The following is a 25,596-nucleotide window of genomic DNA, read 5'->3' as shown; positions in this document are numbered from 1 at the left end:
CAGATTTGGGGTAATCATTTTTGGTTTGGTAAAAAGAGTGACTGAAACTTACCTAAAGATTAATTTTTAGAGGACTCTGAGGAAACCAGATTGGCAGTGAATATACGGTGATGAAGTGAGAAACACTTCAGCAAAGGGTGCAACAAATTAGTAACTGACTTATTACCCATCCTGGCAGAAACAGCCACTTAGATAACAGTCTAAACTCTCCTTTCAAATCTAGAATATTGTGGTGGCAAGGTGGGAGATAAGCAGCTTATAAATAGCAAAATCAACTGGGATTTTGAGTTTACTTGTCCCTGTTATACCCACACCCAGGAAAATTAACTGGAGTTTTAATACATAACTCTATCTCATACTCTTCTATCTGGCCACATCCCAAGCTGATAAAGGATATTGGCCATGTGGGTGAGAGATGAAACTGAATTGATGTCTGCTGCAGTAATTCTCAGCTAGAATTGTGCATTACAATGACCTGGGGAAATTTTGTAAAAGTCTACAAGTGTAGGCTTTCCCCTGAGGATTTTGATGTAATAGATCTCATAAGTTCTGAACATGTATGGTTAAAAATATTTTCTTGAAGCCATGCACACTGGCATGTTCCTGTAGTCCCAGCTACTCAGGAGGCTGAGGTGGGAGGATTGCTTGAGCCTAAGAGTTTGAGTCCAGCCTGAGGCGGGCAGATCACGAGGTCAGGAGATGGAGACCATCCTGGCTAACACGGTGAAACCCCGTCTCTACTAAAAATACATAGTAAGACTCTTGTCTCTTACCACAACAAGAGCAAAAAAAAAAAAAAAAACCTCAGTGTTCGAATACACTCCTGATTAAGAAGCACGGAATAGGTAAGTGCAGGATATAAATTCCCGTATCTCAAAGACATAAGAAATCTCTAAAAGAGTTGGCATTTGATAGGTGCTACTTTCTTCAAAGTTCTCTTTTCCAATAACATTAAACTGACTTATCTGTCTTTCTCTACGTTTGTGACTGGGAAGTGAAAGGAAATATCATTGGCAATATCTCTCAGCTTACAGAATAACACCTTTTGCTTCCCACCATGAATCATTTACTGCCATTCAGAAAGTCTTTCGCAATTTACTTGTGGGTAAATTTCAATAAGTAGAGGCTGACCCTTTCACAATTTCATGTTCCTTTGTCACCATTCAAGTGATTATGTGTCAACAAATGTTCATTACAAGTGAGATTTTCCCAGTTAGATCAGTAGCAAATCTTGAACCTTTTTTTTCAGTTGCAGTTGTATTAGGGACTATCTCAGTATGTCTATTAAGTTTATAGAGCTTTGGCATTATCAGGATGTCAGTTTTAAACACTGAAATCCTTGAAGTCAGTGAGAATACAATAGGAATTCTTTTAATAATTTAGTTTCAGCATTCCTATGAACTAATTGTCTATTTGGTTAACAATCTGGGAAAATTATATACACATAGATTGCAAATGAATAAATGTTGGGAAAATTCTTGAGGTGGGTATTATGAGTGTTAACAGCAATTTTTATTATGTATATATCAGGGCCTGAGTTTTTTTATTAAACATATGATACTAGAGAAAGAAGAAGTTCCACATGCAAATACTTGGTTTATACACAATCATTTAGCAACACATTCATAGCAAATATAAAAACACAAGGGCTATAGTCTAAATGTGGCATATAGATTTGTTCTTTGCCTCTTTGAATTGAGTCAACACGTAAACTTTAGTGGACTCATGCAGAAATCTGGACTTCAGGCTTAAGAAACAAATCTGGTGTCCCCTGAAACACATCACTGCTTGGTCTGCTGCGCAGAGGTTGCCCTGTGTAGGAGGCACATATTCTCCAGTTTGCTACTGTGCCCACCTGAGTACTTCACTTACTTAGGTAACCTCCTTCATCCTTATAAGTATTTGAGTTTACAACTCCTTTTTTATAGTATATTTTCATAAAGATTTCAAGGTTTTCAAGACAGCATATATTGGTTCATAGTATATAGTCTATAGTTTATATAAATCCCTCAATTATAGAGTTGAATTTTAGAATTCAGAAGTTTTTTAACTCTTTTTTTATATCTATACCACAAATAGTCATCTGCTCATAAGAATGCCTAGAAGCCTTTTTAGGTTATTCCTGCTGAGAAGTGGATAGGTTATGAATATTGCAGACATTATATTATATGCGAGTGACTGCCGGGTGCGGTGGCTCACGCCTGTAATCCCAGCACTTTGGGAGGCCGAGGCGGGCAGATCACGAGGTCAGGAGATGGAGACCATCCTGGCTAACACGGTGAAACCCCATCTCTACTAAAAATACAAAAAATTAGCCAGGTGTGGTGGCAGGTGCCTGTAGTTCCAGCTACTTGGGAGGCTGAGGCAGGAGAATGGCATGAACTCGGGAAGTGGAGCTTGCAATGAGTGGAGATCATGCCACAGCACTCCAGCCTGGGCGACAGTGTGAGACCCCATTTCAAAAAAAGAAAAAGAAAAAGAAAAAAATGCAGTGACTTTTTGGCTCTTATTATGCTAGAAATAAGCCCTATACATCAGTATTAGAACTTTTTGTGATAAGCCATTGTATTTTTATTTCTGATTTATATTTTGCCTAAAGTAAAAAAATAATGTTAAATAACAATTTAAATGGAAATCAATACAAATGGATTTAAAAAGTAAAGTTGCATTAGCATCCCAGGATTATCACTGTAACTGAGAATAGAATTTCTTACTGAGCTTTGCTTTTCAATATTTATTTTCAAAAAATTTTAACCAGTCTCTCTTACACAGAACATACTGAGCTTTCTAATAGTTAAGATAAAAATCTATCCTCTTGCATTAGGAGAAATCCCATGGAGTATTTAATAATAAGGAAAATAAGTGCATTTGAAGCCAATCTCTCTTAATTCAGAGCTCATTTCCTTAGTGGCCCCTTTGGATTAGGAGTGCCTGACATTGGCATCCTGAGACTATTGATAGACGTAAATCAAGCAAGTTTGTGCCACCCAGAGGAAACCTCCACTTGTATTGGGAAGCTCTGGCAACTGTATCCCTGAAACTCTAGTTCCTAAAATATTAATGTTTGCCACAAAAAGTATTGTCAAATTGAGATTAGGCAAAGTTCAAGGGATTTCTACATTGTTGGCCATGTAATATAGTTTTGTGATACTTCTCAAATGCAGATGATCATGGAATCTTTTTGTTGGGGTACAGTTCTTCTGGTAAAACAACTATTCTTTGAAATATAGTTTAAGAAACACTGCTCTAGAGATAATAATTTAGATCATTAATTTATTTTAAAAACTTAAAGCATTCACTACTATGTCTTAGGTTTTAGGGTTATAGAGAAAAAAGATACAGCCCTTGCCCTTGAGAATCTCTTGGTTTCAGTGGGAAACAATGAAATAATTACAATGTACTGTGCTAAATGCTGAGATAGAAGCAAGGATTTGGGGGACTGGTAAATAAAGTGAGTTTTGGAGATGACCGAAGTTAACATGGGGAGGCAGAGGAGGGGTGTTTCAAGGCAGTGTGTGGGAAAGCACAGAGGAGTGAAAAGGACGGGACTGCTTTGCATTTACTTTCTCTCTATATTGCATGTTTAAGTTCATAGCATCTTATAGAAGATTTTTAGTTCAGTGGAGAAATACGTAATTTTGTGAATTATAAATTGTTTTTGCTTTCTTACAGGAGGGAAACACTCCACTTTTGTTTGCTATAAATTCTGGGAGACAGCATATAGTGGAATTTTTATTGAAGAACCAGGCAAATATACATGACATTGACAATTTCAGAAGGTGCAATAGTTTTTGTTGTTTTCTTTTTTCCTAAAAAACTGAGTGTTCTAGAGTGGTAACAGTCACTCAAGTCAGAAATGTTAATAAGATTAAACTTATAATTATTGGCATATAGTAAAAAATAACATGAATAATCAGGTAGGTAGAAAAGCAGTTATTTGGACTGAGCAACATAAAAAACAGTATATAGTAGGATTCATCTTCTCTTATAGACTGTTATTTGTAATTTGGTGTTTTTGGTCCTGTAATCTTATATTAGCTAAAGGGGTTTTGTATTTTATTAATTTTATGAAGTGTAGACTTTAACTTTCAGTTTACAACTACTACTATTAACATTGTCATTATTATTATTATTGTTGTTGTTGTTGTTGTTGCTGTTGTTTTCAGCCCGCAGGTAGCTGTTACTTATTTGATCCCTAGCTGACTTTGAATTACAATATATCAGACTAGGAAAGCAATGGGAAAATCTTCACCTAAATCTTTGCCTACTTTAGATAAGTGACCTCAGCACAGTTTCTTGGCCATCAAAGGACTATAAATTAGCAACTTGTATTACATCATATCCCAATGGGACACGAAGCTTGCTTGTTGTCCCTGCCTTTTAGCCTTGGTGGTAATTTACCAAGATGAACACTTGAGCACCCAAGATGCTTATACACATAAGCTAGTACATGTAAATGGTTATTATGTCTATCCTGACAGGCAAGATACGAAATTGGTAAAGTGTATCCAATTTGCTAATTAAATATCTTTATCAAAGTTCTTGAGTGCTGTTATTTCTTTATTATTTTAGAACAGCCCTCATACTTGCAGTACTGCATAACTTGTCAAGTATTGTCAGCCTCCTCCTTCAACAAAATATACATATCTCTTCTCAAGACATGTTTGGCCAAACTGCCGAGGATTATGCTGTTTGTTGTGATGTGAGAAGGTATGTGCTTATATTAAAAGACCGGTTAATACTAAATTAAGGTTTAAAATAATTACAACTATTGCATCTTATACATTAGGTGACAGTTCATAGTTTGGTTGAGGTAGTTTGGAATGGCAACAAGTTAGTCCACTTTTTAGCCAGAAATCAAACAGAAATCTAGACTAGTTAGAAGTAGCAATGAGTGCAAGATTCTTTCCGGACTTTTAAAGACCTTTATCCCTAGGAATCTCAGTGTTGTTCATTTTAATCCAAGTATAACTCTTATATGTGAGATAGAAATAATGTCACATCTTTTACTTTTTCTTTCTTTCTTCCGTTTTTGTTTTTTTTTTTTGAGACAAGGTCTCACTATGTTGCTCAGGTTCCTGAGCTCCAAGTGATTCTCCTGCCTCGGCCTCACAAACTGCTAGCCACCATGCCTGGCCTGACTTTTCTAATTAGTTATTGGGTCTTGAAATGTCCACTTTAGCAGAAAATCTTGTATTATCCCCTGGGGCTATCTCCTATGCCTTCCTCCTTTGAATTTTTCAAAAAGCTAAGGGGTTCCCTAAGCCCAAGGAAGACAATCTTGCTTTACAAGTCAGAAGAAGAGGGGAAAAGGCCATTCTAGTCATTCTGTTGTTTCCATTGATTGACTTGCTGTGTTGCTGCCATTGTAACTGGTCCTGCAGTCTGGTAATGATTGACTTTTGCCACCAGGATGCCCTTACTGATTCAGATCCCTCACTCTTCATGGTGACTCATACACAGAGTCCACAGCTACAGTGTTTTGTTTTGTTTTTTCGAGACGGAGTCTTGCTCAGTCGCCCAGGCTGGAGTGCAGTGGCGCAATCTCGGCTCACTGCAAGCTCTCCCTCCTGGGTTCACGCCATTCTCCTGCCTCAGCCTCCCAAGTAACTGGGACTACAGGTGCCCGCCACCATCCCTGGCTAATTTTTTTTGTATTTTTAGTAGAGACGGGGTTTCACCATGTTAGCCAGGATGGTCTCCAGCTCCTGACCTCGTGATCCACCCGCCTCGGCCTCCTAAAGTGCTGTGATTACAGGCGTGAGCCACCACACCTGGCCCACAGCTACAATGTTTTTTAGTTCATATACATAGGCTCAGCCATTGTTCCCAGCACCCTGCTCTGGCAGTGACGCCTCCTGGCTCTACCTACACACATAGTGAGTAAATTGACCTTTCCCCAACACTAAAAATCCTATTTGTAGCCCACCTCTTGACTAGGCTTAGCCTGTACCTTCATGGTATGTTATCCTTTGAGACCAGTGTCCATTTTTTCTCTAGCAAATATTAGTTGGGATTGTACTCAACAGTTAGGGATGTTCAAATAATGTTGCAGGAAGAGAGCAGAGGTCCCTTTGCCTTTTGTTATCACGTCTGTACCTTGAGGCTTTTTTCTGACCTGTGTAGCAGCTGTTGTTAGACAGCAGAAGGCTCCACATTATCCTTCAATAGAGTAATGGGGACCAACTTGGGGTTGGCCCCTCAAGTAATGTGTTTCCATAATAATGAAAATCTTTTATATTGATATGAGATTATATTACATATAGATTATATAATCTATATATAATCTATATATTATATAATAATTATTATATATTACATGTAATTATATTATTTTTATATTTATAGTATTATTTTATATTTTTATATTTTTTATATTTTATATTTGTTATTATTATAAATATATAAAAAATAATCTATAATAATTATATAATAATATATATTATATAATCTCATATTATAATGAAAATCATTATAAAAGTATTCGTATAAGGTGATCTGTGACATGAGAACAGAGCTGAGTAGCACACGGGATGTTACATGCAAATATGTTGTTAGTACATGACTTGGAAATGAGGAAACATCAACTTGCATCTCTTTCATGGAACTGAAAAACAATACAAGCAGGGCTTTGTCTTGTATGTCAGTTGGAGAGGACCAAGAAGATGCAGCCTCTAACACAGACCTGCTGGCTCTGAGTTTGAGGAGGTAGAGAAGGAATGGTAGTTGTCCCAGCTGGGTTTTGACACCTATTAGTTTTCTGCCATTGGTGTGATTGATGAGCTCAGTAATAGGGGACAATTAGGTTATATGTTTTAATGAGATAATAATATATTGGTATATAAATTTAGTTACAAGTTATGAACTAGCTAAAATGCTCTGAACTACAAGCCACAATGAATAGAACTAATAACCAAAATTAGCACTTAATAACATTCTCTGAAAACTGTGACATTCAAATATTCGAACCTATGGAAAAACACTCATCAGGTTTTATTTGAGATTCCAAAATGGTTTCAGCAATGCAGTTCAAGAATAAATTTTTCCATTGCTTTACTATTTCTCTGAACATTTAAACATGTTTTCTCATTGCATCCTCCTAACAACCTAGTGAAGTCAAGTAGTAAAACCTTTATTTTTTAGAAGGAGCCATGGAGGCTAAGAGAAGCAACTGGTCTGAAAACAAAATACCTATTGGTTACAGAGCGAGGACTTACTGTGAATGCAGGACAGTTTCCAGGCTGTTAAGCTAACTAGAATTAGTTTACTGAGCTATGCTTTTCTCAGTTTATGAGTACTTCTTGTTTTTCTTATTTAATTAGAAGCTTAATAAGTTTATAGAGCTTAAAATTTTAAAGTGTATTGGACATTAGATTTCTGATATTAGCTCTGATATTGTCTGAAATGCTTTAAGAATTTAATCTGTTTGGTAAATATTTTTCATATCACTATTAAAATGCTATTTTTATTACATTTATTATGCATAGCATTCAACAACAAATTTTGGAACATAAAAATAAGATACTTAAAAATCATCTTCGAAATGACAATCAAGGTAAGACTTCTGATAGTAAATTTCTCATTTCCCTTGGTGAGCTTACTGATTTTAAAAAGCAAAATTACAGGCCAGGCATGGTGGCTCACACCTGTAATCCCAGCACTTTGGGAGGCCGAGGCAGGTGGATCACCTGAGGTCAGGATTTTGAGACCAGCCTGGCTAACATGGTGAAACCCCATGTCTACTAAAAATACAAAAATTATCTGAGCATCATGGTGGGCGCCTGTAATCCCAGCTACTCAGGAGGCTGAGGCAGGAGAATCACTTGAACCCGGGAAGTGGAGGCTGCAGTGAGCTGAGATTGCACCACTGCACACCAGCCTGGATGGAAGAGCAAGACTCTATCTCCAAAGAAAATGGAAAAAGTAAGATTACATATTTTTAATCATAAAAGAGCAGTTTAAAATATATATGTTTATATAAAAACTAATTTTTAAAATTTAATTTCTTTAGTTTAGAATTCAGAGTTATTTAAGAAGTTGTAGCTAATTCTCGATCTCAAACAGTATTGTCTGAAAAAATTCATTTACCTACTTATGAGAAATTCTACATATTTTTGTATTAATATAAATAAGAAATTAGATTAAGTTAATATGTTGCAATTTCCTCTATAATTACATCGTTATGAATTGGACTTGTTATGCAAATGGATCTTCTATTTAATTTTTATAGTAAATGGTTTACATTTAGTAAATAAATATTAATTCCAGTTGATTCTTGAATATTGTGGGGGTTAGGGACTCTGATCCCTGTGGAGTTGAAAATCTGAGTATATCTTTGACTCCTTCCAAACGTAACTACTAATAACCTACCATTGACTGGAAACTTTACTGATAACATGAACAGTCAGTGAACACATATTTGTATGTGTTGCATTATTATATACTATGCTTTTAGAATAAAGTAAGCTAGAGAAATGAAGCTGTTATAAAGAAAATCATAGAAAAGAAAAAAATATACTTGCTATTCATAAACATAAGCGAATCCTCCCAAAAGCCTTCATTATCATCTTCAGGTTGATTAGGCTGAGGAGGAAGAAAATGCTTGGTTTTGCTGTCTCTGGGTTGCAGAAGCAGAAGAAAAATCTGCATATAAGTGGACCCCTGCAGTTCAAACTCTTGTTGTTGAAGGGTCAACTGCATTACACAGGAATTTATGTCACTAAGAAAGTAACTGTCTTTAGAACTAGGAATTCAACAATCCCTTTCTGATACCATAAACAAATGGCAATAAGAACCATAAAACTGAGCCAGTGTGCACCCATACAAATAGGAGATTATTTCTGAAGATGCCTACCGAATGCAGAAGACAGAAAAGTAATTCCTTCCCAAGAAGCAGAAGTTATGTTATGTATTCTTGTGCAAACAAGGTCTATTTTTAATTTATTCACCATAAGTTGGAACCGCATGAGATATATTCACTTCTTAGAACAAGCTGTGTTTTTTTATATGCTGGATAATTATCATAATAATAGTAATTTTATTGGAACAAGATAATCTGTTACCAGGCTGGGCGTGGTGGCTCATGTGTAATCCCAGCACATGGGAGGCCAAGGAAGGCAGATCACTCAAGGTCAGGAGTTTGAGACCAGCCTGACCAACATGGTGAAACCCTATTTCTACTAAAAGTACAAAAATTAGCCAGGCATGGGGGTTGGGCACCCATGGGAATACAGTTGGGCACCTGTATTCCCAACTACTCGGGAGGCTGAGGCAGGAGAATTGCTTGAACCCGGGAGGTGGAGATTGCAGTGAGCCGGAATGCACCACTGCACTCCAGCCTGGGTGACAGAGCAAGATTCCATCTCAAAAAAAAAACATACTCTGTTACCATTAGGCAAGAGATAATCATAATAAATATTCCAATAGCCAAACTCTAGGCTCAAAAAATTATAATAAAATTATAAAAATGGTTCACAATAACAAAAATGTAACACCTAATGCATTGTACAATCTGAACTGTATAAAGACACCGTTAATTTAGTACGTAATTATCAAACCACTTCTATAAGTTAGGTTTGGCAAATTGCAGGAGACAAAGATGGAATTGACATAGTTTTTGTCTTTGAGGTGCGCACAATAGAATATAGATAACTATTAAATTTTTGTGTTTTTTCAACAGAGTTTTTAAGAAAAATATTTTAATTCATTCAAATACTTGTCCATTTAAATAATAACTCTCATGTGTCTGTTATAGACTAAGCATTTTTCCAATGTTACAAAATACATTTAAAAAATACAGTTGGGAGATTGTTATTACCACTGTTATTTATTTTATTTACTACCTGAAATAGTGCTTACTGTGTGTCCAATATCATCTGGGAGCTTATAGTTATCATTTATTACATATGTATCATGCTCAATATGTGCCAGGCACGTTTATGTTTGTGGTGATGAATGCAATCTTCTAAAATGTGGGTAGGATTTAGGGTAAGCGTGCAGAGTGAGTGGAACTTTGCCACATAAGGAGGCAGAGGGATGATGCTTGGCAGAAAGAGTATCTAACAAGCTTGCATGTTTGACAGAAACAGCAGCCACGAAGAATGAATGTTTTAAAACACAAGGAGCAAGTTCAAAAGGTAGGACACCTGAGTGAACTTTGTAGAGTTTATGAGCAGTTCGAATTTACTAGTGCAAAAAAAATATATGGAGTGCTTGGTAATGAGGTGAAAATAGCTTATAGTTATTATTTATTATGTTTAGTACGTGTCAGTGAAGGCAAGCTTAGGAAGACTTTGTTGTTGTTTTACCTGTGTCTAGAAGACACAGGTAAAAGACTTCTAATAGTATAGAAATGAGTAGATCTTATCCTGTAGGCCAGAGGAAACTTCTGAGGTAGAATGCTTTTGGCTGCAAATACTAGAAGACCTAACAGTGGCCAAAACCATAAGAACCAGACTTGTTTTGGTTGTCCGGTGATATTATTGGATCCCACTTTTTCTTCTTTCAGCTATGCTGTTGGCAGTGTCTTGTTCATGTCTCCCTTCATGGTTGGCTACTTAGCAACAGCTCCAAACATCACGTTCTCACAAGACAGTATCTAAAGGCTGGAAGGGCTGCTTGTCTTCACATGTGTCTTTTAAATTGGGAGAAAATTCAGAAGCATGCCGGGGACTTTTTGTAATATTTTTTTTCCTTCGGGGATGTAGTCTCGCTCTATCACCAGTCTGGAGCCCAGTGGCACAATCTCGGATCACTGCAGCCTCCACCTCCCAGGTTCAAGCAATTCTCCTGCCTCAGCTTCCCGAGGAGCTGGGACAACAGGCACATGTGACCACGCCCAGTTAATTTTTGTATTTTTAGTAGAGACAGGGTTTCACCATGTTGGCCAGGATGGTCTCAGTCTCTTGACCTCGTGATCCGCCTACCTCAGCCTCCCAAAGTGCTGGGATTACAGAGATGAGCCACCGTGCTCAACCCTTTCTGTAACATTTTATTAACTGAGTCACACCACATGCTCATTCCTAAACCAGGCACTGGGAAAGCAAATGTAGTTATGTGGTTAGCTTAGAATAATCACTTATGTTTTGAAGCTGAGGAGGGGTATTGGGATAATAAATATCCACATAGATTTGTGATTCTCCAGCAAGAAACAACAAGGAACTGCTCTTGGGTAGGGAGCCAGCAGTGTTTGCTCTAGAAATTCATTGGAAAATTGTAAGCAGGGGAGGCATTAGATTCAATTTGAGATTCAGGGCATTCTGTTCAGGGTATAAAGCTGGGATTGGCGAGCTTTCTCCGTAAAGGGCCAAATAGGAAATATTTTAGGCCATGTGGTCTCTCTCTCTTTCTTTTTCAAAAACAATTTAAGCAGCTAAAGGCCATGTGGTCTCTGTCGTAGCTACTCAACCCTGCCATTGTAGTGAAAGCAGTCATAGGTAGCATGTCAGTGAATAGGCATGACTGTACTCTCATAAAACTTTATTGAGAAAAAACATATGGTAGGCAGGATTTGGCCTGTGGTCTGCAGTGTGCTGACCCATTATGTAGAGGGTAGATGGAGGATAGATGTCACCTGGGAGCGAATAGTTATTATTTACTAGGTATTTATTATGTTCATTAGATGCCATTCACTTTTAAATTTGTGGTGGTGATTGCAAGCTTCTAAAAAAATGGGTAGGATTTAGGGTAAGCATGCAGAGTAAGTGAAACTTTGCCAGGTAAGGAGGCAGAGGGATGATGTTTTCCAGAAGGAATATCTAACAAGTTTGCATGTTTGCAGCTATGAAGCCTGCAAATTTGAAAAAAAGAAAAGAAGGTGCAAAAGTTAAGACACTTGAGTATCTCTACTCTTAACCATGTAAAGAGTCTGGGAGACAAGGGAAGCTTCAGCCATAGTTAATGCTATAGTTTTCTTGTCAAATCCACGGAGTACATGAGTCTATTACAAGGTTTTCACCCATCCATGATAAAATAAAATGACGGAGCTCCAGTTTATTCATTTGAAAATATTGGTGTTGCCGGGGACGGTGTCTCCTGCCTGTAATCTCATCGGTGTTGGAGGCTGAGATAGAAGCATCCCTTGAGGCTTGGAGGTCCAGCAGCCTGGGCAACATCACCAGACCCCGTGACTATTTTTTCAAAAACTGTAACTGGGTGTGGTGTTCTGCACCTGTAATCCCAGCTACCTGGGAGGCTGAAGCAGGAGAATTACTTCAGCCTAGAACTTTGAGCCTGCAGTTAGCTATGATAGTAACATTATACTGTAGCCTGGGTGGCAGAGTGAGACCCCATCTCTCAGAAAATTCAAGTCAAATAAGATAAGATACAATAAAATAAAATGTTGGTATTTTTCTTGGAATTATGCTTTTCTAATTTGTTTTGCTTTTTTAAAAAATTTAAGAAATGACAGTAATAGTTGGTTTATATAAGGCTTTCAGAAACTGGCTTCTGCCCAAATCTCCATCTGCATGCAGCCCTTTCTCTGTCTGCCCCTTTTTCTGGCATTACTGAGCTGCTGGTGATGCCCCCGTCACCATCCTTCTCATGTAGACAAAAACATACGCTCTGGGAGGGTTCTCTCCCTCTCTTGCCACTGCCTGGCATGTGCTATCTTTCCTGCCCTCTGCCTCTTTTAATCTGGTGAACCTCACTGTCTGTCCCAGCTCAGGCATGATCTCTAGAAAAGCCATCCCTGACAGCTTTTATTCTCATTCTTTAAACCCCTGTGCCTACCACTTAGCAGGAACTCAATAAATATTTAGTAAAATAAAGACTGTCTATACAAAGATGATTGCTACAGTCTAGCAACAAAAGGGATAGACATGCAAAGACCTGATGTGCAGCTCAGATGGTGAAGTGACACTAGAAAAATTCAAAAAGTACTAAGGGAGCCCCAAGAAAGGAGACACCTGTGTATGTGGAGAAAGATAGCCAGATTCAGGGAGGACTTCATATAGCATTTTGAGCCTTTTTTCCTTTTTTTTTCTGTTTTTGGAAACAAGTTCTTACTCTGTCACCCAGGGTGGAGTGCAATGGCATGATCGAGACTTACTGCAAACTGAAACTCCTGGGCTTAAGAGATCCTCTTGCCTCAACCTCTTGAGTAGCTGGGACTATAGGCACAGACCACTATGCCTGGCACATTTTCTATGGAGTCAGGGTTTCACTATGGTCTCTGGGCTGGTCTTAAACTCCTGGCTTCAGGCAGTTATCCCACCTGGGCCTTCCAAAGTGCTGGGATTACAGGTGTGAGCTACTGTGCCCAGCCTACATTCTGAGTCTTAAAACACAAAAATCAATTTGTCAGAATTGTAGAGGAAAATATTTCAGATGTAAAAAACAGGGTGTACACTATAAAGGTATAACTAACAAAAATTTTGCAAATTATTAGTAAATAACATGCTTAGCATGTTGTTAAAAAGATACTATTATGAAGTAGAGAATAGTAAAGTGTTACTTTATATGTTTTTACTGTATTTTTAAATTTTGTTTTGTTGCCAGCAGTTTTGTTTTTTTATATTGGGTGGAATAATTTTTGGATGACCCTGAGACTTTTGCATGGCTTGAACCTGCTGATATCTAGTGTCTCCCCCCAGTGGTCTGTTAAAGTTTTAGATAATTAGAAGTGTTTCTTAAAAATGTAAATATTCTAGTAAACATTAAGCTTCATTTAAACTCTCAATTTATAAAAGAAAAGTGTATGTTGTTTTGTATCAATTTTTATAAAGATTATAGTCTTTAAGTCATTCATTTTAACTAAACATATGGATTTGTCAGCAGAACACGACTTAAAAGTGTCTTCAGAGGAAAAGCAAGAAAGGCTTGAAAGAAGTGAAAATAAATAGCCACAGGTATCTAACAATTTAAATTTCTGGTTTAATATTGGTTTGTTTGTTTGTTTTTCTTTAATAACATAGCATAGTCCAAATGAAGTGACCTTTTAGACTATCCTTTTAGAATCCAACAGAGCATAATTTCATATTGAATTTTAAAATATTTTAGCCTGTTATAGAATTTAAAATATTCTTATAGTCTGTAGTAACTCATAGCTATCTGTACCCTTGGAATTGAGGCCAGAAATTTCCAGAACTCTCTTTGCTCTTTTATTTTTATAATCTTCTTCATGATAAAGAAGGTAACATCAAAGATTGAGTTGTATTACTAAGCAAGAGAAATTATGAACAATTCAACAGTGATGGCCACTGAGTTTACCTCATGTTAAATGAGTCATCATTCCCGGTGGTTCAAACTGCAATTTTATGTTGCTGGTCACCAGTGCTGAGGTTAAAGTCTTCTTCTGTTTTTTGGTTTCTGGTTGCCTTCAGTGTCTATGTTCAGGGAGAAGATGGGGTCATAAAAGCAATCCAACTGCCTATTGAGAGAATTATGCTTTCCAGAATGGGACTTTGGTGTCAGGGTGCAAACAATAACTTTCTTGTTTTAACATAAGTAGAAAATGCTATTAAAATTTTTAAACCGCTGTCACTAGTGGAGCTTAGAATATATTAGACCTGGATATAAGCAGATAACCTATCTAGATAACAGTATCATATTACAGTATAACATTTGAAGTAGAATCTAAAAATTTTCTTCTCTTTCTGATTGGTATTCATTTTGGCTTCTAATAATTTAGCATTTGCCTACTCTTTAATTAATCCTAGAAATATGAATTCACTGTAGGGGTTCACGATTTAGGGTATGCTGAGGTAAAAATCTTTTCAAGAGAGAAAGCCTTTAGATACTACATATCATCTGTGAACCTATTTCTGTCAGATTTAATTGATAATGAATTAAGTTCACTCCAAACAAACAGTGAGAGTTAAGCTTCCTGGTTCATGTTTTTCTCCTATATTAAGCCAAGGGAAATTATTTTTACTTCTTAGTTATAATCCAGTAACTTAGGAGCAGTAAAACATAGATTAAGTTTCACAGTTCAATTTTAATTATTTTCTATTTTTTCTTTATTCATACTTAATTTAGAATAAAGTTAATTTTAAAACATGCACCCTGTCAGAAAAGACATCTGAGAAACAATTTAGAATAAAGTTAATTTTAAAACATGCACCCTGTCAGAAAAGGCATCTGAGAAACAAAAGAAGCAAATTAATTTTCCACTTTTGCACCTGCAAAAAAATGTCTCAAGAACCAGAACTGAGTAAGAATTGTAATAAAGAGGATATATCTGTGTATTCAGAACTTCCTTTAAAATTCATTACAATTCTGGGCATGGTGGCTCACACCTGTAATCCCAGCACTTTGGGAGGCTGAGGCAGGCAGATCACCTGAGGTCAGAAGTTCGAGACCAGCCTGACCAACATGGAGAAACCCCATCTCTACTAAAAATACAAAATTAGCCAGGTGTGGTGGTGCATGCCTGTAATCCCAGCTCCTTGGGAGGCTGAGGCAGGAGAATTGCTTGAACCTGGGAGGCAGAGGTTGTGTTGAGCCAAGATCATGCCATTGTACTCCAGCCTGGGCAACAAGAGTGAAAGTCTATCTCAAAAAAAAAAAAAAAAAAAAAAAAAATTCATTACAAAAAAGTTCAACTGAAGATTGGTGAAAGTTTTGAAAAATCCAGAATTACTGTTTGTCCTGAGGAAGAGCTCTTACACTGTAACTCTAAAGAGGGACAAACTTAAAGGGAGTGCCCCGTAATCTGATGAATCATATCCCTGACGGTGAGGAAGCAGATGCACCTGGAGTGTCTAACTCTGTAGTATTCCAGGCATTGTCTGAACAGAAGGAGCCCATCTCACTCAGGTCTTGTCATTGTATTTATACTCTGGGTCCCTCCAGCACACTTGCCAGTCATCTTTAAGCTTTATTCAAATGAAAATAGATCAGACTGTAAAAATTATAACAAACCAGACATGTAGACTGTTTCTCACAGAGATGGAGAAGAAAAAGAATTGTTGTCATGATACAGAAATTAAAAAATTAAGGAACCCAGTAGTTATGGCTGAAATGAAAAAAGACCAAGAGTTTGATATGCAGATACAAGAAAATATAACCCAAAATACCACAGATTGGAAATTAGTCATTAGACATTGGCCTCAGTCTGGAGATCCAAAAAGTCTTTTTGATTTGTGGTTTGCTCACTCCAAAGAATGGAAACATGTGATACAAATAGAAAGCTACAGTATTTCTGCTGTTACAGACACTTACAAAAACCAAAAACCAATACAGCGCTTGTTCCACAAGCCATTTGGAACTTAGAAGCTCTTCTAAAGCTTAGGTGTTTGGCAAGTGTGTTTCAGGGACCCACATATGACAGTCCCACTGCTAATATCTATAAAAGCATGAAACCTGAATTAGAAAATGTGAGTTATTCTCCACCACATAGTGACAGAACATCAAAAGCATATCTAGAAGAAGACTTACAGCAAGATATGCAAAGGCTTAAGAATGAGATAGGCTTGTTACAAGTAGAGTTCCTGGCTTTGAAGAAAAAAAGTTCAACTATAAAAGAGGTTCCCTTGCTGCTTCTCTTATTAGAAGTTATCTGATTCGTTCTGGTTTTCTACTCAAGAAAATCTCATGTGTCTAGTTACAGTGGGGTTATCTAAATGTGTAATTATGTGTCAAAGTAGATTAGTGCTGCTATCTAAATGACAGTTCTGGAAAACATTCTCATAATCTTTGTTCATTCATCAACCTAAGTCTCACTGTGAGTTTTCCAAGTGGCATATGGGCTGGGAAAATTATTTAGCCATATACCATGTGACCTTCCGAACCAGATAAGCATAAGGAAAATTGCTAAAGAGATAATGTCTAGATTCTCTTTTCTATATTCATTTAAAGATGAATTACATTTATTTAAATGACAAAATAGTAATACAATGGGAGGAAAGCAATGACTGAGAAGAGACATGAAAATGTATCTGACCTTGAGAGTTGCAACAAATATTCCCAGCCAAACAAGTCTGTTTAATGTGCTTTCATGCATGCAAGTTTATCTGTTTCACTCAAACTGTGTACACTTATAATTCCATCATGGCCACTTTAAATATTTTTGGAAATAAATACACATACTTTCACATATTTAAGAAAATCACCACTCTCCAATGTTTCTGTTGAATCAGACTTTTACATGATGTTGTTTAATAAAATACAGTAGGTTTTGACATGTAGGATTTTATCATGTAAGTAGCGTAACTCCTCAGCCAAAAATTTAGCATTTGACTCTATGGTAGAAGACTGAGTTCTGTACATTGTGTTCCAAAGATAGACAAATATCTAGAGATTTTCTTCTTTCAAAGTAAAAGCAGATGAGGCCTCCGACCACCCTCTGAGCCATTAAATTGTTTTGCCAAAGTCACACTTTAATTTATTTGATGAATTTGATGTATTTATCTGGTAATGTATGTAATTCAGCAATATGTAATTGTATCTTCCCTTTTGGTGCCATGAAATTCTAGGTAATGCCACCTTAGGAGCTTTGGGTGAGTTACTTAATATTCCTTGGTTTTACTTCCATTATCAAGTAGATAATGGGGCTAGAGTGGACAACTATACTGTATATCTTCCAGCTATAAACTTTTGAGGTAATTGAATGTAAATTTGAGGAACATCTTATTTTCCACGATTCCACACTAGCAACTCAGCAGTTTCACTCGGCTCCTTGTGTAGTGGCAAACTTTGGTTCCTCTATTTCAGTGAGCACCTTCACTTTTTTGATATCCCAAGAACCAAATGAAAAAATAAGGAGAAAAGGCAGTGGGGAAAAGAATATCTTAGTGCAGAAAAGGGAAAGCTTCTTTTCTGTTTCCGAAGCCCCACAAGGTCACATCCTCTCAATCTGGCTATTTCATGGAGAATCCAGGTGACAAAGGCAGAAGACACATTTTATGCCTGTGTCTTTTTCTCTGTTTTTGTGTTGATATATTTACACCACAGAAGTAACTGTGATCTGATGGAGAACTAGAAGTAGAGTCAGAAGCCCTGAGGAAAATCCTGCAGCTTGCTTATATTTTTAACCTGTCTTTTTTAAGGATTGTGATAACTAAATAAGTTCATCAATGTATGTATGTAGAAGTGCTTAGTACAATGTCTAGATTTGTGATTTAGTAAATGTAATTCTTACAACTGACTAAAAAATGTTGAGCCAAATTACAATAGAATATGATCAGGGAAACAGAACTTTTAAAACTTTGAGAGATTTTATCTGTCCAAATAGATGTGGAGGTAAAGCTCTTACTATAGGGTGGTGTCTGGGTTAGATATCAGAGTATAAATGCAATTTCCTTTTTCCAAGATTTTAATTTAGTCAAATTTTTTAACAACTTTATGCTATGAGTTTGTTGTAATTCAGAGAAAGGCTTTTCCAATTCTGATATTCCTAAAAATTCTCTAGAGTGTGTGGTGTGTGTGTGTGTGTGTGTGTGTATTTTATGGATTCATTGACTTCAAATAAATTTTTGAACTTTTTGAAATGTATGTTCTCTAAGGTTCAAGGTTTTGCTTCAACTTTTTCTCCAGTTGGATATCCACTTACAGCAACTTTTAATCGCATGAATGTACAGGTTGTTCTTTCACTTCAGAAATAACCATCATATGTTATTTTATTGAGTGCTAACTATAAATTTGTTTTGTTTTATTTAGGATTCTCAAAGTTATGGAAAAAAGAAGGATGCGACGTATGGAAATTATATGTTGAAGAGAAACATTGTCATGTTCAAACAGGAATTCTACACAATAAAAAATGACAGTCTCAGAAAGGAAAAGAAATATATTCAGGAAATTAAAAGTATTACAGAAATAAATGTTAACTTTGAAAAGAGTATAAGACTCAATGAAGAAATGATAACAAAAAAAGTGGCCTAGTATTCGCAACAGCTTAATGATCTGAAAGCTGAGAATGCAAGGCTGAATTCAAAATTGGAGAAGGAAAAACCCAACAAAGAAAGACTAGAAGCTGAAGTTGAATCCCTCCATTCTAGCCTGGCCACTGCTATTAATAAGTACAATGAAATTTTGGAAAGAAGAAACCTAGAACTACTTTTATGGAGAGCAGATGATGTTTCTAGACATGAAAAAATGGGTTCTAATATTTCTCAACTAACAGATAAGAATGAGTTCCTTACTGAACAGCTCCATAAAGCTCGGGTGAAGTTCAATACCTTAAAAGGTAAGCTCTGTGAGACAAGAGATGCTCTCAGGGAAAAGACATTGGCTTTAGAAAGTGTACAGGTGGACCTAAAGCAAGTGCAGCATCGAATAAAGGAAATGAAGCAGATGCATCCAAATGAGGAAGCTAAAGAGAGTCAATCCATTGGAAAGCAGAACTCTTTAGAGGAGAGAATACATCAACAAGAACTTGAAAATCCCTTGCTTGAACGACAACTAGAGGCTGCTCATAAGGAAGGCAATAATAAAGAGATAGTCACTAATATCCAAGGAGACTGTCTTGAGAATGGAAACGAAGCTCTTCTTCCAGAAGAAAAAAATAAGGAATTAATGAATGAATGTAATTATTTAAAAGAAAAACTGTTTCCGTATGAAAAAGAAGAAGCCGAAGGAGAAGTAAGTATGAAGAAACCTATAACCTTCTGGAAAGAATATTTAAACATTTCATTCTGGCTATATGTTGAACCTAGTTCAATATGAAAATAAATAGATGAAAATGTGTTTACCATTCTGTATAATTCCATTTACATGAATCATCCAGGAAATACATGACAGAAAGAAGATGAACGTTTGTGTAGGCCTGGAGCTAGAAGTGGGTCTTGACTGCTAATGGGCATTAGGGATTGTCCTGGAATGATGAAAATATTCTAAAGTTGGATTGTAGAGATGGTTGCACGACACAGTAAATTTACTAAAAATCTTTGAACTGTTTGTTGAAACAGATAAATTCTATAAATCATATTTCAACAAAGCTGTTTTAGTAAACCAAAAAAGTGTTTACTGTATCAGCTTGGAAACATACTTTGTTTCCAGGAGATAAAAGGTAGAGCTGACAGATGCTTTCCTTTGAGTAAAGACGTTATGTCACCTATGAAATTTTAGCAGATGCAGAGCAATGTTGATAAGGTATGTAATCTTATACTACTGAAATAATAAATGTAACATCTTTATGTTGCCGCATTTTAAGACCATAATGAAGCGGGTAAGTGGAAATGCTTGTACCTGAAATGTGTATTTTGAAATTAAGATTGAATTAAGTGAGCCGCTTTGACACTTAATTCTAGATTTTCCAGATGAACTGAAGTGTGTTGCTGTGTCTTGTGATGCTTTTCCTTCAGTGGCTCTCTCTTTTATGTATTTTAGTTGGTATAACTTTGTTTTGATTCATACCAATGTGACTTAAGTCTGAAAATATGTCAGTCTCACATTATGTATTTTTCTGACCACTTAGTATTTTAAAGACTTCTACTTGTTATAAAATCACAATTTGGGATAAATGTGGTAAATTTTAGCAAAAAATATTTGATGTAATGTTCCCACTGGTAGGTATTTATAATTTACTGTAAATATTTTTATGAATAATTAGCTCATAATTTACATTTTAAGTCTCAATGACTACTATTTGGATAGAATTCTTTCCAGTACAAAGATACTTGTAGCTGTCTGTGATTTATGAGTTTGACATTGACTCCCCATTTTCACCCTAATGAGGGGTGGCAGAGTTCACGGAGAGTGGGATTGAAGTGAGTACGGGACAGAGTTGTAGGTGCTGAGGTCGGGGAGGGAGGTAGAGGCCTTGTTACCTAGGGCCTTGAAGGCCGTTGGAATTTTACTTTTATTCTGAGATAGGAATCTGTTGGAAGGATTTCAACAGGCGACTGAATATGTGAGGAACTCAGGTTGAGTTGAGGGTCTAAGATGAATGAATAGCAGGCTGAATCCATCCGTCATGTAGGAGAATACCGATTTGGCAGGAAGATAGCACCTTCTGTGTCCCTCACTGAATTCAGTAATAAAGAAGAAAGTGTACATATGAGGAAAAGAAAGTGAATCTGTGTGTGTGCTAATAATTTTCAAAGGATGTATGCTAGAGTTAAATATTATTAACAATTTAATAGGGCACTTTATAAAATTGGTAACAAAAATTTTTTGTCAGGTGATTGTGAGACAACTTCAAGAAGAACTGGCCAATCACCTTAAAAAATTTTCTATGTCAGAGTCTCCACTGGAAGGTACATCACGTTGTCATATTAATTTGGATGAGACACGGGCTTCAAAGAAGAAATTATTTCAAGTAGAAAGTCAAGTATGTATGGAATTTAACATGTAGACAGTTAATCTGTAGCTGGTTGAATAATATAAAGTGTTTTAGGATACTAATTTCAGTGGACAGCTTGATTTTGTATTTTCATTATAATTGATCATTACCATTTTATTATCTTTATAATGTACATACTTCTTCAACTCTGGCTCTTGTTCTGCCATTTTGAAAAATAGTTGCATATGTTTTCTCTTATAATATCTACTCTTCGGAAAGTTGAGAATGATACATCATTCCTCACAGAAAATTGACTTTTTTCCTGTTAAGCAGTATTTTTAGATAATTTCCTTATTGCCTTGGCGAGGCAAGCCAGATTAAGTCAGAAGAGAATGTTTAATGGAATATTCCAGAAAGTTGTCTTATTTCTTCACTTTTGTGAATGGACACAGAAGCTGTGCCTATACATTTCATGGATTCTAGGTTAACTTGTACTGAAAGGCCGTCATACTGTTCTTTGAACTGCACACATTTTAGGTTAATTTACAAACTACTTGAAAAGTTAGGCATTGCCTTCATCTTCCTTTCATTTAAAATATACTGTAATGGTGTAGAAATATTCAGATCTGATAGTGTATGTACATCCAAAATGGAGAGCTCAGAAAATTATCTTCATCCTACCATGAGATTTTAAAAACAGTTTCACTGAGAGAGAATTCACATGTCAGACAGTTCAACCATTTAAAATGTACAACTTAGTGTCTGTTAGTACATTCACAGCGTTGTGTGGTCATCAGCACATTCAATGCTAGAATATTTTCACCACTCTGAAAAGCAACCCTACATCTCTTAGCCATGACTGCAACACCACTCGATGTCTCTCCACCTACCCCAGTTGTAGGCAACCACCATCCACTTTTGTCTCCATAGATTTGCATGGTCTGCATATTTTATATACATTGAGTCATACAATATGAAGTCCTTTCTGACTGGCTCTTTCACTTAGCAGAATGTTTTTAGAATTTTTGTGCCATGTTGTAGCACATATCAGTAGTTTATTCCTTCTTATTGTCAAATAATAGTCTATTTCATGGTTATACCAGTTTTCCATTCGTTCATCAGCTGATGGACCTTTAGGTTGTTTCCACTTTTTGGCTATTATGAAAACAGCTGTTGCAAACATTCATTTACAGGTTATCGTATGGACATATGTTTTTATTTCCCTGCCATTGGACTCTATTCTCAGAGTTAATTGGGCAGATGTCAGCACCAGTTTTGCCCATGCTGTCCTTCCTGCCTTCTCTGTTCCTGCTCATCTAGCCTCATTCATTCAGACCTGGCAGGCAATTTCCTCTTCATGAAGCTTTCTCTGACTGTTCTGACTCTCACTGACCTTACGTCTCAGCACTTGTTGCCCAGTCTGCAGAACAACTTAGCCCTTAATTTGACATGGCTTTTAATTTTTAATGGAAGATAATTTTGTCTTAACATAAATTTGCTTAAAGGGAAAATAATATATGACATGAATGTCTCCTATTCTTGTATAAATTGAAAATATTTTAGCTTGGCAGCTTTCAGCATAGAACAAAATATACCATACCAATTATTTCTTCTTTGAGACATTAACACAGTAAATCTTTTATTCTAAGTGTATTTTTAGCAATTAAATGTGAAATTAAAACCAATTAGTCTAATAGAGGAGAATTGTTCAATCAAATGCTCATGTTTTTCTCAGCATGAAAAAAGAATCTAAATTTGCCTTCCTTCACTATGTAGCCAAAACTGTATTTCTGGATGGTTGCCAGTTTGTCAGCTGAACAGTTCTGGCTGCAGCTTGTCTGATGAAGGATAGCACAGCTCCTTAATCCTAGCGCTCAGCAGAGTACTAATGAAGCCAGTGCCACAGCAACAGCTGCTGGGAGGGAATTGATTCAGAAGACTTGATTTAGCAATAGAGTCCAGGATTTTCAGCTCCGTGGCTCAGCCTGTCTCTGCTGGTCATGTAGGTTATGTACTACTCAATCCAGGAGGTGCTGTTTACATTGTAGTACATACATGACTGTTGCCCACTGAGTCACACAGAGAGAAGAGTAAGCTATAAATTATACACTCCCCATTTGCTGCCACTTTCAGTGGTGTGAAGAATGATTCAGTGCATCTATAGGAGACCACTTTCATTGAAATGCCACCTGCCTAACACATACAATGGTCAAGAGATAAAAAACAGTAAAAATTGTCATGCTAATAGCAAATATTGTCTGTAGTTCACTATATACATGTACTCTTCTAAGTGCTTCTAAGCAAATCTTATCTGTAGCTCACCATGCACCACGTACTCTTCTAAGTGCTTCATGTCAGTCCCTGGTTTAATCTTCCCAACATCCCAGTGAAGTAGATGGTATTATTCTCTCCATTTCATAGATAAAGAACCAGAGACACAGAAAATTTATTTGCTCAAGGTCACACAGCTAGTATCTGGTAGATCTGGGATTCAGACCCAGCCCTTCTGGCTTCTGTGTAGAACTGCCTCTCAAACCATTCCATGGAACACCTGGTTGGTGAGGTGGCTCATGCCAGTAATTCTAGCACTTGGGGAAGCTGAGGCAAGAACAGTGCTTGAGCCCAGGAATTTGAGACCAGCCAGAGCAATATAAGTGAGACCCTGACTCTATGAAAAAAAAAAAATTAAACAGCTGAGGCGTGGTGGTGCATGCCTGTAATCCCAGCTACATTGGAGGCTGTGGTAGGAGGGTCGCTTGAGCTCGGAATATCAAGGCTGCAGTGAGCGGTGATCAAGCCACTGCACTCCAGCCTGGGTAACAGAGCGAGACTCTGTCTCATAAATAAAATGTTCTGTATAGATTCCCATATAATTGAGTTAGACATCAAGCATAGAATTATTAGCCACTTTGATGTCTGCCTTGGGAGTAAAACATATAATAAGGGGCAGCTTTAAACCATCTCAATCAATAGCCTCTAACTTCTCCAGAAGGTTCTTATTTCATGAATTCCTAAGCAGGAGACTACCTGGATTAAGACATTTGGTGGACACCATTCTGAGATGAAGAATCTCAATTAGGAAGAAGGGAGATCTCTACTTGACTGGAGCTTCCCAATGACATAGTTGAGTGTCCCCCAAAAGAAACTTTAGAACAAGATGTTCATCATGCCATATCTCTATGGAAAAGGAAATTCTTTAAAAGAAAACAAAGGCAAACAATTGCTAATCTGTTTCTCATTGGAAAGTTTTCATTATAAAAGAAAAAAAGGGCTGAGCGCTGTGGCTCACATCTGTAATCCCAACACTTTGGGAGGCTGAGGTGGGTGGATTACCTGAGGTCAGAAGTACAAGAAGAGCCTGGCCAACATGGCGAAACCCTGTCTCTACTAAAAATACAAAAATCAGCTGGTGGTGTGCAACTGTAGCCCCAGCTACTTGGGAGGCTGAGGCAGGAGAATCACTTGAACCCAGGAGGTGGAAGTTGCAGTGAGCCGACGTGGCACCACTGCACTCTAGCCTGGATGACACAGTGTGACTCCATCTCAAAAAAAAAAAAGAAAAAAGAAAAAACGGACAAAATATACTGGTCCAAAAAAGAAGAAAGAGAGAGAGAGAGAGGAGAGAGAGAGAAAGAAAGAGAAAGAAAGAAAGAAAGAAAGAAAGAAAGAAAGAAAGAAAGAAAAAGAAAGAAAGAAAGAAAAAGAAAGAAAGAAAGAAAGAAAAAGAAAGGACAAAGTATACTGGTGAATATCCTAAGGGTGAGACAGCACCCCTTCAAGATTAGAAAATAACACTGTACTCAAAGTAACATCCATAAGAATCAACATAAAATAGACAAGATTCACTATCTACAAAAGTAATCTACACCAGGTAGCAATGTATAAGTGTGTGGTTGAGAATATTGTCTATAATATGTGTACTAGAGGGAAGAGGCCTCAGTAAAAAGGTCAGAGCTGGAAATTTATATTAGGGAATCCGGGTTAATGTTTTGAGATTTTGGGAGTTCTGAGAGAATTTAAAAAGAGGAGTAGCAGCTGGGCATGGTGGCTCACGCCTGTAATTCCAGCGCTTTGGGAGGCCGAGGTAGGCAGATCATGTGGTAAGGAGTTCAATATCAGTGTGGCCAACATCGTGAAACACCATCTCTACTAAAAATACAAACAATTAGCTGGGTGAGGTGGTGGGCACCTGTAATCCCAGCTATTTGGGAGGCTGAGACAGGATAATTGCTTGAACCCAGAAGGTGGAGGTTGCAGTGAGTGGAGATCATGCTGTTGCAGAATCAGGAGGACCAGAGACAGACCTTGGGGTGTATACAGGAGGATATTTTTATCGAGTGTACTCGACTCAGCAGACTCAACATCTGACAAACTGGGCCCAGAACAAAGACAGCATTTGACTTTTATACACACTTCAAAAATGGGGTGGGCTA

The 25,596-nt window shown here is 37.0% G+C and overlaps 1 protein-coding gene across 1 annotated transcript in view; it reads left to right on the top strand.

Annotated features, from left to right (window-relative positions):
* ANKRD18B (ankyrin repeat domain 18B) overlaps positions 1 to 25,596 on the top strand; it is a 51,629-nt gene that overhangs the window by 5,314 nt on the left and 20,719 nt on the right. The window contains 7 exon segments of the mRNA XM_063650231.1: positions 3,673 to 3,779; positions 4,573 to 4,710; positions 7,488 to 7,555; positions 10,083 to 10,136; positions 13,780 to 13,850; positions 18,601 to 19,521; positions 21,062 to 21,211. Of these exon segments, the coding sequence (XP_063506301.1) occupies positions 3,673 to 3,779; positions 4,573 to 4,710; positions 7,488 to 7,555; positions 10,083 to 10,136; positions 13,780 to 13,850; positions 18,601 to 19,521; positions 21,062 to 21,211 (1,509 nt within the window).

This window comes from Pongo pygmaeus, chromosome 13 (genome assembly GCF_028885625.2).
Source record: "Pongo pygmaeus isolate AG05252 chromosome 13, NHGRI_mPonPyg2-v2.0_pri, whole genome shotgun sequence".
Taxonomy (NCBI): Eukaryota; Metazoa; Chordata; class Mammalia; order Primates; family Hominidae; genus Pongo; species Pongo pygmaeus.
This window is presented reverse-complemented; position numbering and strand designations above follow the sequence as displayed.